Genomic DNA, 15,358 nt, shown 5'->3' with positions numbered 1-15,358 from the left:
AAGATACTGGGTCTAATCCAGCAGCCTCAATTAGCCGAACAAAACCGGGAAACGGAGAAGCTCATTTGAGAAAATGTTAGAGGAAGTGTTTAAAACTAATGAGTTTCTAGGCACTGTGAAATTTAATTGTTGGAATTCATTTTTAGGTAACCTATATTTTACCCATTTTAAATAAACTGTATCTTATATTTCACTCTTTTTTCTATAACTTTCAAATATTTGGCTATATTTCAGAATGAGATGTCTTCCAAAAAAATATCAAAAATAATATACCTTTTTTTTCAATTATTTGAAAAACCAGAAAATGTATTAAAAATTGTCAGATAGTGCATTAATTATTGTACCATAAAATTTTATGGGCATGTGCACAAGAAATATTTATCTAACATATATGAGATTCTAGTAAAATATTTAAATATTTCAAATTAAATGGAAATTTTAGTAGACTTATGCCAGGGATCTTACATTATATCTTGGGAATTTATAAGTGCAGATATTTATTAAACTAATTGGCCTTCTCTTTAAATAAAAACATATTTTAGGGACTAGTTTTCCTTTTTTTGTTAGTAATTACAAGAACTCCCCGGCGTTAATTTGTTTACCTACCCAGCTGGAGATGATCCCTGGCTGACGCTCTTGCCGCCGCTCGTGTGAATGTGGCGCTGGGGGGGCGTCGGCTGGTGGTGGGGCGACGAGGTCGCCGAGACGGTGGGCGTGCCCCCGTTGGAGGAGGAGCTGCCCCCGCCACCCACTGGCCCCTGGCCCGGCAATTTGCGCTTTGGTGATAGCTCCTGGGCATTCTCGCAGACATTTTCCGTGTTGACGACCTGCTCCAGCATGTGTATCTTCAGCATGATTGATGGATTTGATTGACTGACGTTGTTTTGATTTTGGTTTCGTATTTTTGGTTTTGAAGTATTTTTGGTTTTGTGTTTGTTTTGTTTCGTTTTGGTTTTCCCTTTTTTAATGCTTTTAGTTTTTCACATGGGTTCACTTCACTCTTTCCATTTTGCTGCTGCACAGAAGGAAAATTTAAGGAGGGTTTAAATTTATGGCCCTACACTTTTCAGCATGTGTTTTTCTCTCTTTCTTTCACTCCGTTTTTATCTGTTCCCGATTATTAATTAAATTTCAGGTTGTGGTCACTTGAACCGCATTTTCCATACGCTTGTTTTACAACCGTTGTGAAACCGAATTTTATGTGGCCAGCAATAAAAGAATGGAAATTTAATAAGTTTATGCTGCCCGACTTTATGGTCGTAAAACTCGGTAGAAATAAGTCTTGTCTTCGAAAAACAAAGAAAATCACTCAAAGGCAAATAAATGGAGATTCTGGGCGGGGGTCTTGAGTGTATTAAAAAGTAATGCCGGAGCTGAAAAGTCTGCCCAGCGGAGCGAGGAAAAGCGCGTGAAAATGCGTGCAAAACAGAGAGGAGACAGCAAACAACCCGCATATGTTTTCCGCGTGGGGCGAAAACCCCGGGGCAAAACCACTTGCCAGGGCAGTCACTTAAGCCCCACATCCCCCGCCTTTGAGAACCTTCAATAAACCCTCATAAAGCGGCAAAGGAAAACTTTTTCTTGAACCTGCCCCACTGACAATTGGCTTAGGTCTAAAATGCGAGAAGGAAAATGTAGAAATTACCTAGAGGGGTGGTAGGGTGGGTCGGAAAAACCACCCAAAAGGTAATGTACTGGCGCACGTGTCCAAGTGCCGCCCCCACAGAAGAAGGGAGAGATGATTTATGATTTACGGCATTGACTGAAGGCATCTGGCCGTCAAAAGCCCATGGAGTTAGTCCTCCGATTCCCGGTTTTCCCTCCCAAGGCCAAGCACCTCGCTTAAGTGGTAATGTGCGTACATAACGAGAGCTGCGAATGGTATTATGGAAGATTTTGGGGTTGGGGGTGGTGATAAGAGGGTTAGTCAAAGGTAGACGAGCTGGAATTTGAGGAAAAGTGAGCCTGTTACGGCCAAGAGGAGATGAGCTGTACTTGCTTTAAGCCACTTACAGTTTGGGCTTAAAATGGGTTGGTTAGCTGTCAGAGGAAATTGCATAAAGGATGGGGAATCTTCAGAAAAACCAACAGAAAAACCAATTAGAATCTAAGAAAAATTATTTCATATAAATTGTATATAAAATAGAACACTAATTGCAATTGAAAGGAATCACTAAAATAAATTATCTACAAGCATATCATTACAATTCATAGTTTTAAAACCACTTAAAGTTATTTAAACAGCTTAATTTGTCTCCCAATAAACCCCAATTAGCATTTCGACAATCCAATTTCACAACCTCTTACCTACAGCCCCATTTTCGGTTAAATTCTGCTTTAAAATCCTCAAAGGAATGTTTAATTGCTTGTGTATATGCCTAAATCGTTGGGACCATTAATTAATTGGATTTATCGTGCACGCTGTCGAGCAAAATCCGACAAACATTATCCAACTGATATGATTACTTCACTTCAGCCCTAATGCGCCTTCAATGCCGTTGACCTAAATTGGCAAATCTCTAAATCTTCTCAACAACATTTGGCAAATCACTTGCCCAGATTGAGATACCAGGCTCGCTCTGTAATGCAATTACCCAATGTAAAATAAAATATATAATTCGTTTCGGCTCGAATCGCATTAAGAGCAATCAAAATTTATGCGGCCATCTCTTTCAGCCTCAACACGCAACTTCCGTTGTTGCAAATTCGTCATTTCCGCAAAAAAATAGCAACAGGCACTCAGGTGAGAATGATAAAAAAAATATCATAATATACTCAAACCAAAATGAAATTGAATTACGCGGCGTAGAAAACAATTTGTGAGCGCGAGTGCAAAATAATTCTTCGGGTTACTGGCGGCTGCATTATAAAAATCGCATATAGAATAATTTATTTAAATCAGGCTCAGCAACCGCCCCCAAGTCGACGACGACCACCTTTTATGGTGTCATGCAAAAAAAAGAGAGAAAAATCTATAAAAATTTTATATTTATTCATTTGTTGTTGCGGTTGTTGGCTGTGGACAAATTAATGTCAACAGAATCGGAGATTGGAGGGGAAAAAAATGGGGAATCGTGTGGGCTGCTGGGCTAATAGTTGATTCCAGTCTCTCAAAACCACCCAGTGGGTGGCCTTTATCGTATGAGAAAATATAGGATGAATAGAGAGAATGCGAAGAAATAGAAGGCAAGTGTGTCAACCGAACAATGATAATTTTTTTATTGTTGCTCATTCAATTTGGCATTTTTATTGATGTGTTGTGATCCGAGTTGCAAATGAAATTGTGCGGATTTCTTCTCAATTTTATTTTTGTTTTTCTCGCTGTTATTTTGATTGGGTTAATGAAGCCAGAAGTTTGGAATGTCAGAGGGTGAGTTGTTTATGCAGATACTTTGAAGATGATATGTGGCTGAATAGGTCCTTTTGATGAGAAGTCTTTTGGAAAAGTTTCGCACAATTGAATTCTATAAATACAGTTGTTCTTATATTTTCATTCCATTGGCATTGCCTAAAATTCATCAATTTATTCGGCATAAATTCTTTATTTCCTTGAGTCACATGTTTGCAGGAAGTATTGTCTTAACTGCTTTTCACTTTCAAGTTCTTCACTTTCTTACTTTCCTTTTGCTCTTATTATCACTTTATCGCACAGCAATTAGTCAATGATAAGTGTGTCAAGTGCTCGACATACTCAAACATTCGCTAACCCCTTTTTTTATATTTTACCCAACTCCCCTTCCAAATAATTGCGTCAACGTTTCGCAATCAAATTTCAGTTAGTACTTTATGGCCGCGACTTGGCGTCGATACGTCATAAACACAATATTTTAGCTGCGGGCCACTAAAGCAAACAATCTATTGAGTCACCAAGTAGAATATTGTTATTTTCTTATCGAAAATGGGCGGGTGGGTGTTCTTATCAATCTTCAAATATATGATATGCTAAGGGGAAAATTTTGGAAAATATGCAAGCCGCTGGAAACACTCTGACAACATCCGGGGCTCCACCCATTTCCCACACTCAACCATTTTGGCAAGTTCAAAGTTGGGTCTCCTTCCGTGTGTACATTTCCCTATTTTCCTGTTTAATGGGAGAATTGGGGACTCAAGAATTTGTTGCTTGTTACGCCGTTACACGTGTTCAAATATTTATGCCTTGACAAATTCTGTAAACAAATTTTTCATCTCGTCTCCGGCTTGGTTTCATATTGGGTTCTGTGTTATTTTTTTCCCGTAGCTTGGCTAACAAACATCAACAGCTGTTGGCAGCCCAAGTTGCTCTGTTTTAATTTTTTTTGTGGGGCAACAATTTGTGTGAGAGGAATTCTAGTTGATTGTGACTTCTTTTCTGTTTTCGTTTCTGGTTTAGTATCGGTATGTGTCGGTTGTGTGCTATAGGTATAGGTATCTTATCTTATCGGCTGCCAATTTGGCTGAATAATCAGCTTTTTGGATGGGCGACGCAACCTTGACTACTCCCACAAAATGGCCTTTCCCCGTTCTTTGGGGGAGTTACTTTTAGTTGAACACGGAAAATGGTAGAGATATTTTTGTTTGTAAGTGAAGTCTAATAGGAAATTGATGTAGCTGCTTAGTAGTTGGAGATAATAAAACTATTTAAAGGGACAGCTCTTACACATGGCTCAAATTTGGTCAATAAGGGAGATTAGAAGAGAAATTACAAGATAACTTTTCCTACTCGTGAATTCAGCATAGTGTAGAGCTTTAATACTTTTTTATATTTTAAGAACTTACTTTAAAGTCGATTGAATAAAAACTGATAGAGTTCTTGTTAACAATATCACTTTAAAGTTTAAGCCCAGATAAATTACATCCACTTTCAACGATTTTATTTTCTTTAAAGTTTAAACGTAATTATAACTAAGAAACTTTTAAATTTCGTTACCTTTGACCTTCACCCAAATTCAAATCTTGTTACTGTAACGATATTTTTAGAATATTTTCCCAGCCAAAAAAAAAGACCTTCGAAACACCTTGCTGCCATAAAGTTTTGATTTACCACCCCTTTAATCCTTGACTCCCAGTAAACAAGAAAACTTCAAAGTCGACCTTCGCCTGTAATATTTCTTTTAAAAAAAAATTATTAAAGAATTATTAGTTTCATCATATATTCCCCAGGAACTCGGTCATTAAACTGGATATTTTGTTATTTTTGGCACAGGTGCGAACAGGTCGTAAACAAAGGAGGAAAAATATAGAAAAATCGAGGCAAAGGCAATTAAAGTTCGCACTAAACATAGAAGCAGACACTCCCCGTCGACCGCCTGTGTTTTCCATTTCCAATTCGGATACCAGCCATTTGGCACTGGGCCATGTCATGGGAGAAGCGGCGGCACACGCCCCATAAATTAAATTCGCGTGTGTTTTTCCACCAACAAAAAAAGTGTTGCAAGGGGAGGGGCATAGAGGATTGGGGGATCTGCGAATGCGGAGATAAGCAAGGGACAAACAGAAAACGCATTGGCGAAACGGTAAATTTTGCAGCAGCCTACAAAGGCTAAATAGACTACAATAAATGTAGACTTTATGGTACCCAGCAGTATTCCTTTCTCTCCATTTTTGTCCTTTTCGGTTTAAATGGATAGGTTAGTTATCTTTAATATATACAAGGAATCAAATGAAATATTAAAAAAATATTTATTCAATAGTTTTTGTGTTCAATTTGAACAAATCCGCATTAAATTCATAATTTATTGGGATTTTTTAAACTGTTGTTGATTTAAGTTGGGGAACATGAACAATGTACATTGTATATATTAATAAACGATAATAATTATTAGAAGAGAAATATTCAAAAATATTAATTGGGATCCAAAAAACTTTATAGAATCGAAAATAATCCACTTTAATTACATATTAACTTTTCTTAAGGACGCTAAATACATAAGGAAACTGAACTAGCAAAATCCCATCATATCCTTGCTTTAGCCGAGTACTGGTCATGAAGGGAGAATCCAAAATCCAAAATCAATGCAGGCGAATGACACGGCGAGGCTTAGCCCTCTCACTTTCTTAACCCCTCTTGCCTTCTCTTTCTGAGCCAAGCTTTTGTGCTGGGTGCTCTTCAACTTGAACTCTCGAGTGACTGCGAGAAAGAGAGGGGCGGCGAAAAGTGAGAGGGATGACAAGACAATTGATGGGCCAGACAGACGCAGAACGATGAATGGACAGGCGGAGAATCTGAGATGCGGAGGAGGAGAATCCGAAGCAGATAGCAAGAGATGTGGCCAAAAAGCAGCTGTTTTCTTGGGATTGTTTTTTTCTCAGCTTTCTGTTATTGTCCGTATTTTCACACCGAGAGACAAGGCCAATTTGCTTCTTGAGTTCATTTACATTCCGCATCGCTGAGGTTTACTTTGCATCCCAAAGAAATTCAATGGGGCAGCACTTCTATGGACTCCCCCTCCCCACCAAAAATAAAAAAAACGATATCTGTCAAAAGGCAAACATCCGATTCGGGCAGGGAGAATCTCTTCAATCTCTTCACGAACGGCATGAATATTTGATGAGCTGTCGCTTACCTTTTTCGCCCTCGGAACAAAATGCAACAAAAGTCGGAGCCCCAAAAATGCAACAGGCAAAAGCAAACAAAGGAAAAAAGAGCAGGGGTATTCAGGTGAACACGGAATGGGAGCAGATTGCCAAAAGCGGGAGATAAAGTGGAGGACCAACCACTAACCCTACTAAAACAGGGATGCTCTTAAAATTGTCAAATTTTTTTTAAATAATTTTCTTTTTATATCATAAATTACTAATAAAAAATAGTTATGTAAGTCTAATTATAAAGATTTTGTAAATATTCCATCTAAATGGATAAAATATTTTTTATATCTTTTTTATTCTTGAAATATATTTGAATTTAATAAATAGGCATTAAATAAAATCATTTATGTTCTTTTTATTTGTGAGTTAGGGCATTGTACATGATTTATTTCCAATTGTATTGACTTGTTTAAAAGCTTTTTAATGAACAGGATATATAAAGTACCCTTATTACATTTATCTCGACTTTAGAGATACATTTTTTAATGAAAAACTGAACTATTCCCAAGTCCGGCCACCATAAATATGATTTTTATGACACAGCCACTCAAACATCTCGTATTACCCCGATTTCTCGAAAGAGCAACAGAAATTCCAGAAAACTGCAGCTGGCAAAGCAGTGAAAACAGCAAAACAACCAAAACAGCAGTCGCAAAACTCGCACACACATGCCAATAAATATTTTTGCCAGTTGCAGCGAGACAAAAATCGAGAAAAAATTTAACGAAAATGAAAAGTCAACAGCAGAAAACACGGCAACAACAAACTGAAATCATTTCAGGCCAAACCCGTTTCAAAAGCCAAAAAGAAATTCACGTGCTCTGCAAATTTACCATATTTTTTTTACCTTTTTTTGCCATTGGCAATGCATATTAACAACAAAGCAACAACAACCAGCTTGATAACAGGCAGTAGCAAAAAATGGGAGGAGCAGTAGAAGAAGAAGAAGATGCAACATCATTTAACGGGACAAACGAACAAGGCGAAAAAAAAGGTGGAAAAAATGCGTGAATTTTAATTTGCATTTTTGCAAGTCGGAAACGAGAAAAATGCAATGAGAAGTAAGCGGTTTTCCCGAAGCAGATGAATCAGAGAATGGTTAAAAATGTATCAAAAATTCCACTTTCGTATCACATCAAAAATTTGACATTTGAAAATAAAAAACTTTGAATAAGTCTTTCGAATTTTTTTTTCATATTATTAAGCACAAAGTTCCATTTAAGATAAATGCAAATTTGCAATGCAAGTGCAAGTCATTGGGAATAAGAAATTCCTAAATTTAGTGTTTTTGAACTGTATGAGTTATATCCGAATTCCCGATCAGAAAAAATGAAACCAAATTGTTTTTGACACATTTACAAAAAACCTGTTGGAGTTCATGATCGTCAGGTATTTTCACCCCCTAATAAAAATTCCAAATTGAAAACAAATTCATTTCCACTTTTTGAGGCAACTTTATAACTTCAATCACCTCACACAACTTGCACATAAATCACAAAAAAATAAAAAGAAATAAACATTTAAACCGATCGCAGGAAGATAAAATGGTTATAAAAAACCAAAAACACACGTAATAATCATGCGTGACGCATTTTAATCGAACTCCAAAAACACAAAAAAACACTCGGGAACCGGCAAAAACGAGATGAAGAAAGACAGAGAGAAAAGACACAAAAACGGAACTTTTTGTGGTTATTTCTTTTTATAAATATTTCTCATTTGTTGTTTCTTTTCAGAGCTTTGACATTTGTCTGCGGTGATTATGATATTCCGTCATTTTTTGCACTTGCTATTAAATGGCATTTTCGTAATTGAATTGCACAAAATATTACACACACAATTTCACTTATTTTCAACACTTTCTTCGCTACTCTTTTTGGATTCTTTGCTCGTTAAATTTCGATTTCAGTCAACGATTTTTGTTTAAAAATTTCACTTTTAAGTACGTGCGGGTATTTATGCAGCCGCTTTTTTTTGGCAGCCTAATTTGTTTTCTTTTTTTTCTTGCCTATTTGACACCTTTGCCACTTTCGTTTCTAATTTTTTTGATAAGCCTCCAAATGCGATTTCAATTTGTTACAATTCGACCACACACTTTGTTGTTTATTGTTTAATTGTTTTCGTTTTCTTTAGAAATTAGAGAAATTTCTTTTTTATTAATAATCACAAAATAATTAATTAAGTACCGTTTTTTGAGCTTTGTTAAAGATTCTTAATTATTTCAAGAATTGGTATTATTGAAATATTATTTTCCCTGTTTTCTATGTTTTTTTTTTATTTGTATTACAAATTTCAATATTTTTTCAAAATTATTACCTCAACACTTTCACATATTCGAAAATTCGTTCAACGAATTTGTAGCTTTATTATTGTTTGCTTTTTCGCCAAACTTCTTGCTTTATTTGTTTTGATTTTGATTTTCTTTTTCCGGGCTGCTCTTCTTTCAACTGTTGCTGCCAATTGGCAACTGCTCGCCGTTCTACCGTTTCTTTTTGACTAGCTAATGAAGAAGCCGAAGAAGAAGCAGTACCGCACCGGAAACCCGAAATATATCACGATTCCTGTCCCGATTTCCGTTTTCAGGATTTCCCGACGCAGACGCGCGACAACGCACACACACACGCCTGGTTGTCCTCGCACACGCACACACACAGACGGACACTCGCTGGCTCGCACGCCCACACGAGTCGGTTTTCAAAACGACTCTGAGGCGAAAAGCAGAAAAGCTGCTGGTTTAGCCCCCCAATCGAACGAAAGAGGAACCAGAGGCACTCGCACGTTGCGCACGAAGCTCAGATTTCAGGTTCCACTTGCAATGCGATCCACAAAACGGCTCTCCAGCAACCTCTCTTTCTCTTTCATTGGAAGAGCCATGCTACTTACAATTGGGGCCAAAATAATAGTTGGGTTATGGAAAAATGACACTACTTATTAGAGGCGATAACATTTTGCGTACATCTTAAACACTTTTTTAAAAATGTGACTAAACTTTGCAAAAAAAATTTTATTTTATTTAAAAATATTTTGTTAGATATTACTTGTTTTGTGCCCATTTACACTTGAAACGAAATTTGTTTTTCCGTTAAATATGTGTATTTGTAATTTATAAACTAAATTTTATCTGTTATACGGGTCGTATAAGTAATGTTTATGAAAACTTTACAACTATTTCGCAACGCCTAATTCTTAAAATAAAATTTGGCATGCCCAATATACACTCTTTTAGGTTGCCTTAAAAACATTATTTAAAAAATTTAAATAATGTTTATTTTATAATTATTAATGTTTATATATCAATTGTTATGAAATTTGTTTTTATTTTAAATTATCTGCTATTACTGTGACCTCAACTGTGCTTGCACTTTGCACTTGTGTGTGAAAGAGAGCGAGAGAGAGAAAGAGGGAGAGTGGGTGGACTGCAGTTGGTTGTTGTTCTGCGCTTATTGCTTTTGTTGCCTTCATGGGGGCGAAATTCTTGTTTATTTACATTTATTTACATTCCAAATGCGCGCAGTTTAGGCAAACAGAAAGAGATGGCTAAAGGGTGGTGGGTGGAGTAGGATGGTGCGAGGGAGAGGGGTCTAGCCCGCATTAGCCAAAGTAAACAATTTGGAAAACAATGCGATTCAAAGGAGCCGGCTATGCAGTTGCATTTTGAATATTTGCACAGTGTACCCCAAAAGTATGCAGAAGGCAAAGATTTGCCACCGCAGAGAGATAACGAAAACAAACTGAATAACCGGCGTGGGCCACAAATACACAAGTAAACAGAGGCACGAGTCAAAAACAGTCGGCATTCCATATGCTTTTGGTTTTCGGCCGCCTGAGAGAGTCTCAACAGCTATGCTCCCACAATCTCTCTTTCGCCCTCTTTGTTATTGGAATGAAAACATAAACAGTTTATTTTGTACACTGGAAAAATCTAGTTCTGATTTTGAACAATTTCAGAAAATTTCAGCAATTTCTAAAAAAATTGTCTTCAAAGATTATTACTCATACGTACTGTTGCCCTCGATGAAAAGCGTATTTTAATCAAAGTGTTAAGTGAAGTTAAAGTAAATATTTTGAAGTCGTCATTGCATAAAGATAATTAATACCAATTTATAGACGATTCTAATATTTAAAAAAAATACAATATTATTAAATCCTTTTTTTGTCTTATTTTTTATATAAAAATAGATTTGAAAGAAATTTCGAGTAACAACTTGACCTCATAACGACCCATAATCCCATTTTTAATCCTAAAGAATTATAAGCATATGTTTTAACTAATGAGTTTTAGAAGTAATCGTTCTAAAATTTCAGATTTATCATGCAAAACTATTTATTTTTTTTACTGCTGAAGTTATTAGTGCCCAACACGTTCCAAGCTTTACCACGCGCTGTGGACCAAATGTGGATACTGGAAGTCCAATTGCTGAAGCGACGCGAAAGAGACGGCACTTGCCGAGAGAGGGCTCCAACATAAGCAATCTCTCTCCGTCCCACACTCTCACATGCGGTTCGCCCAAAAATTGCATCCACAATCCACAAAAGGACGTCGGCTTTTGCGGCGGCGTGTTGCACTTGTTCGCTGCTCATTATCATCCACATGCTTATGGTTGTTGTCGTTGGCGGCTGATAGCGAACAGCTGATAACCACAAGATAAACCGCAGCTGCGAGGGGCGTTTCGAAAACCAGAAAACAGATAGCCAACTGTTGCATGCCCCACATTTTTGGGGTTACACATCAAACGAACACCGCTGAACAATGGGTGCCACTTTTTTGGTAGTTTTCTGTGTAAACAGGTTGGAAATGTGCATATATTTGCATAATTAAGAAATCTTAATGTGGTGGGGCATGCATCCAAATTCAATTGTTTGTTGAATCTTAAGAGGTTTGGAAAAGATTTGCAGTCAATAGTTTTAAAAAATGCCAGAAAGATAAAATAACTAATATCCTGTTAAATATAATATTGTTTCACTGAAGCGCAAAATTGAAATAGGTATTTTTTAAGCTATCTAAAAGTTTACATATTTCATTAATTAACCCATTCAGATCTCCATATCTTTAATAGCTAGTAAAATAATTATTTCAATTTTAACCTAACCTGCCATAATGATTTTTGAATTTAAATTGTTTTACTAAAAATATAGTTTAACAACTTAAAACATTGTCTCTAAGTTTCTTTTACTACTTCATAAATTCGCGTTCCTTAAGTCTTCACAGACCAACCCAACAAATTGCAATTATTTTGTAGTCCACCTACCTTAGTGGTTCTATCAGCAGATCTATATTTTCGCAGCTTTCCATCTCCAGTCGCTGATATTGCAATTGCCTGGCACTCGAAGTGCTAGATCTGCCCCCAGATCCGCCCGGAACTGCGGCCGAGTTTGAAGAGTGGCGACGATACTCGGCAAAACTCTCGCTCTTTCGGAGACCCGGAATTTTTCCGGAGCTATTGCGCCAGTACTTGATCATCCGGTGAAGGGCCTTGGGAGAACTAGTGGCCGACGTAGAGGCCAGCGATATTTCACTGCCACCCACAATGATCGGGTGGCCATGATCTACCAAAGTCCTATAGGAAGTCATTTTCTAGGCTGAAAATGATTTAAAGTTGAGATATTTATAATTACTTTTCTGATATATCATACTTACATTAGTTAAAATGTAGTTTAATTGATTAATTTACTTTTTTATTACTATAAAAGTTTTTATTTATGTTAAGATTGGTTCAATACTTAATATTTATTTATTATTATTTAAAGTAAAATTTCTTGTTCAGTTATTTACCAAACTCTTGTAATTGTTGTACTATTTAGCTGTTATTTCTTTGTGCTTGGACTCCACAGCATATTATTATTTTAATTGATGCTATTACTTATAGCTTTATTGATTAATAATTTTACTTGTGCACATAATAATTGTGGATTGTGCACACTCTTATCAATTTGGCTTTCAGTTTAGTTTCAAACATTTCTAGGTTTTTTATTAATTTATTTCGATATATCCACTTATCACTTAAATATATTTATAGTAAGATTTCCCCTATTATCATAATAATTAAAAATTCGTTCGCTGCTAAAAAGCGTTTCGTTTTGGTGTTCGATTTGAAGTCGCGACGCGCCGCCTTCGATTTTCCGACTGACCGCAACAAAGAATCGGAACATAGCCCCCAGAACAGACCTCTGTAGAACCGAGCTCTGCATTATCTGGAGCATTCTCCCTCGCTCTTTTTTGCTCGTTCTCTCTGACCGTTTGCTTTCCATTGTTTTTATAACTTCGCACGTTTTATTGCTAAGTTTTTTTCTGAATTTACTTATATTTCTTGCAATTTCATTATTTTAATTATACCCGGTACTTGGTGAAAACTTGGGGCATATAAAGTTGGCGATCGCTAACTAAACTAAATAATTAAATGCTGAAAATAAATCTCACAGAACTCCTTTGAAATTATAGAATACAAATATATATTTTAAATTTTAATATTAATTTTTCCCGTATTGGTCAATTGATAAAAAGTTTCCAAATCGGGGAAAACCAAATATTTAAATTTAATAAATTTGCCTCTGTCAACCTTTACTAGGTATTTTTCAGACCTTAAACTCAAGTTAAACGTTTTTACTTGTCTTGTTTTGCATTTCAGTTTTATTTTTCTGACGATAAAATGACCGAGCTGTGATTCCGCTAACTCAGCTCATTTTCATTTTATTGCTGCCGATATACAAATTAAGTTTAATCCGTGCGTACACTGTCGTTTTTTATTTACTTTTCCAGCTATCGGTTATCTTATTCTTGATCCGCCCTCTTTAACACGCCCCATGAATAGGACCCATTGTTTAGATTAACTCTGCAATCAATCACCACGCAGACTTTAGTTAATCAATTAAACAATCCATCAACCTTTTTTCTTATCTCCTTAGAGGCTCAGTCTTACATTTGTTTGTCTTTCAGGTGCCGGAAAATTCAAATGGCCCGTTTAAGAACAGATTTCATGGTGATTTTCTCCATCGCTCTTCCACTTGCAATCGGAAAAATTAGTGGAAGGAGAATTGGGAATTTAAATGCATCATCAATGCATCAATGAGTCAAGCCGGGTTTACGATACTGCGGGTCACCGCCGAGAACTTAAATGACTCTCGAAAAGAGGGTGATAAGGAAACAGACTTCAGGACTCGCAATACGATTTTAAATCGGGAACGGAGAATGGAAGCACCCACTAGGGGATAGAGAAAGTGGGGGAAAAGCGGTTCGACAACTGCTAAATGCCGCTGCAATCGAGTTATCGGGTAATCAAATATCCAGCAAATCAGATAAATCAAAACATGCAAAACAAATCGCACGATAAGAGAGCTGGAAAGTGAAAAACTATAAAAAAAACATATTTTTTACCAAATGGCAAGCTGACTTTAGGATACTCTTCATTCCAAGAGTTATATTTCATTTTAAAGAACCCATAAGTTTTTAATATTACGGAACAAAAAATACAGTTTCGATAATATAGATACCTAAAAATGCAATTTCACTTTACTTTTAAAAATGTATCCAATCATTTTTCATAAACACCATAATCGGCAACATTTCCAAGTTGATAAATTACCACTTGATATGATCTCTTAATTGCAGAGTACCAAATGCGATTTAAATTGAAATCAAAAACCCAAATCGAAATCGAATTCGCGGTTGCTACTGTAACGGTTTCGGCCACGCGAAAGTCGAGTAAGATTTATCATGACATTTCCTTGATGACGATACTGAATCGCAGCCTCCCCCTGACATCATCCCCATCCTCCAGTTCCACCCCCTTGACCATTGGAACTTCGTGTGTGCGTTGTCAAAATTACATTAAAGCGGAAATCGCCTGCTTCGCTTCAGTGCCAATCGCCAGAAGACAGCAAACTGACCACAGAGTTGAAAAAAACTCAAACTGCACTGTCCACAGTCTCAGATGACTACACTGAAAACAAGTTGTGAATTGTCTCAAGATCTAAAAATATTTTATAAATTTAATAAAATGTATATATCCTTATTTCAAAGGTGTTTAAGTTTATTATTTAAAGCCCTAAAAAATAATATTTTAACTTTTCTTCCTTGCTTAGATAAAAATCATGAAACAATTATAGATATAATAAATATTTAAATATTTGTAATATTTCTTCATGTATATAGAAGAGTGGCTAGGGGGGCCAGGGGGGCTGTGGGTGCCGACACGCAACACCCGCGACACTGAACGACATAAATCAGGCTCAGAGAAAAACCAAGTCAAAGAGTTGGGGGCGACTGTAAGGCGAGACACTTGCATTTTGGTTCGTCGTTTTTTGATGGGTTTGAGGAAACATGTCCGAGCTGTCGCTTGTCTGTCCCCCTTATCTGCCCTCCCTGTCCACCACCCCCTTTTTAGCACCCCCTCCGACTCACCCGATAAGCGAAAATGTGCGTAACTGAGAGAAACGTAACACAGGCAGCAGCTCAGCACGCAAGACTTGGATCTGCACAGAAAAAAAAAGGTTTTTATTGTGCAATTTGGTAAATAAAAATGTTTTTTTATTATTCACTTATGGTTTGTGTAATTTTCCTTTCTAATTATGAGCTTATTAAATTCCACTTTAAAAATGTTTTAGAAGGATCTTCTGATTGCTGACAAATATTGTGAAATCATTTTTTTACCAGTCAGTTTTTAATCTCTGTACATCTCTAAATCTCTATATCATCAGAACTGAAGTTTTTTTTAGAACCACTTAATATTTAAAATGTACTGGTCCGACTTACTCTTATCAATTTACTTATTAATTTTCTGCATTCAAAAATCTTTTA

At 36.5% G+C, this 15,358-nt stretch overlaps 1 protein-coding gene and 1 long non-coding RNA gene across 3 annotated transcripts in view; one reads left to right on the top strand and one right to left on the bottom strand.

Annotated features, from left to right (window-relative positions):
• The window catches only part of RapGAP1 (Rap GTPase activating protein 1), a 98,033-nt gene extending 85,371 nt beyond the window's left edge, over positions 1 to 12,662 (bottom strand). Inside the window, exons 1-2 of one of the 2 annotated variants that reach the window (XM_070219456.1) lie at positions 12,203 to 12,662; positions 11,814 to 12,144 (exon numbers count right to left, since the gene is read on the bottom strand). In XM_070219456.1, coding sequence (XP_070075557.1) covers positions 11,814 to 12,136 — 323 coding nt within the window. In that variant the 5' untranslated portion in view covers positions 12,137 to 12,144; positions 12,203 to 12,662. Of the gene's footprint in view, positions 1 to 606; positions 1,016 to 8,880; positions 9,259 to 11,813; positions 12,145 to 12,202 lie in introns of those variants that run through there. The other variant, XM_044394979.2, reaches the window with a different exon arrangement.
• On the top strand, positions 12,480 to 13,677 carry LOC138914803 (uncharacterized). Its single transcript, XR_011420612.1, has 2 exons — positions 12,480 to 12,580; positions 13,499 to 13,677. It is a non-coding gene; the product is annotated as an uncharacterized lncRNA (long non-coding RNA).
• Positions 13,678 to 15,358: the final 1,681 nt, after the last annotated feature.

The sequence above is a fragment of the Drosophila takahashii genome, chromosome 2L, assembly GCF_030179915.1.
Source record: "Drosophila takahashii strain IR98-3 E-12201 chromosome 2L, DtakHiC1v2, whole genome shotgun sequence".
Classification (NCBI taxonomy): domain Eukaryota; kingdom Metazoa; phylum Arthropoda; class Insecta; order Diptera; family Drosophilidae; genus Drosophila; species Drosophila takahashii.
Note: the sequence above shows the minus strand (reverse complement) of the source record. Positions and strands in the feature narration are given on the sequence as shown.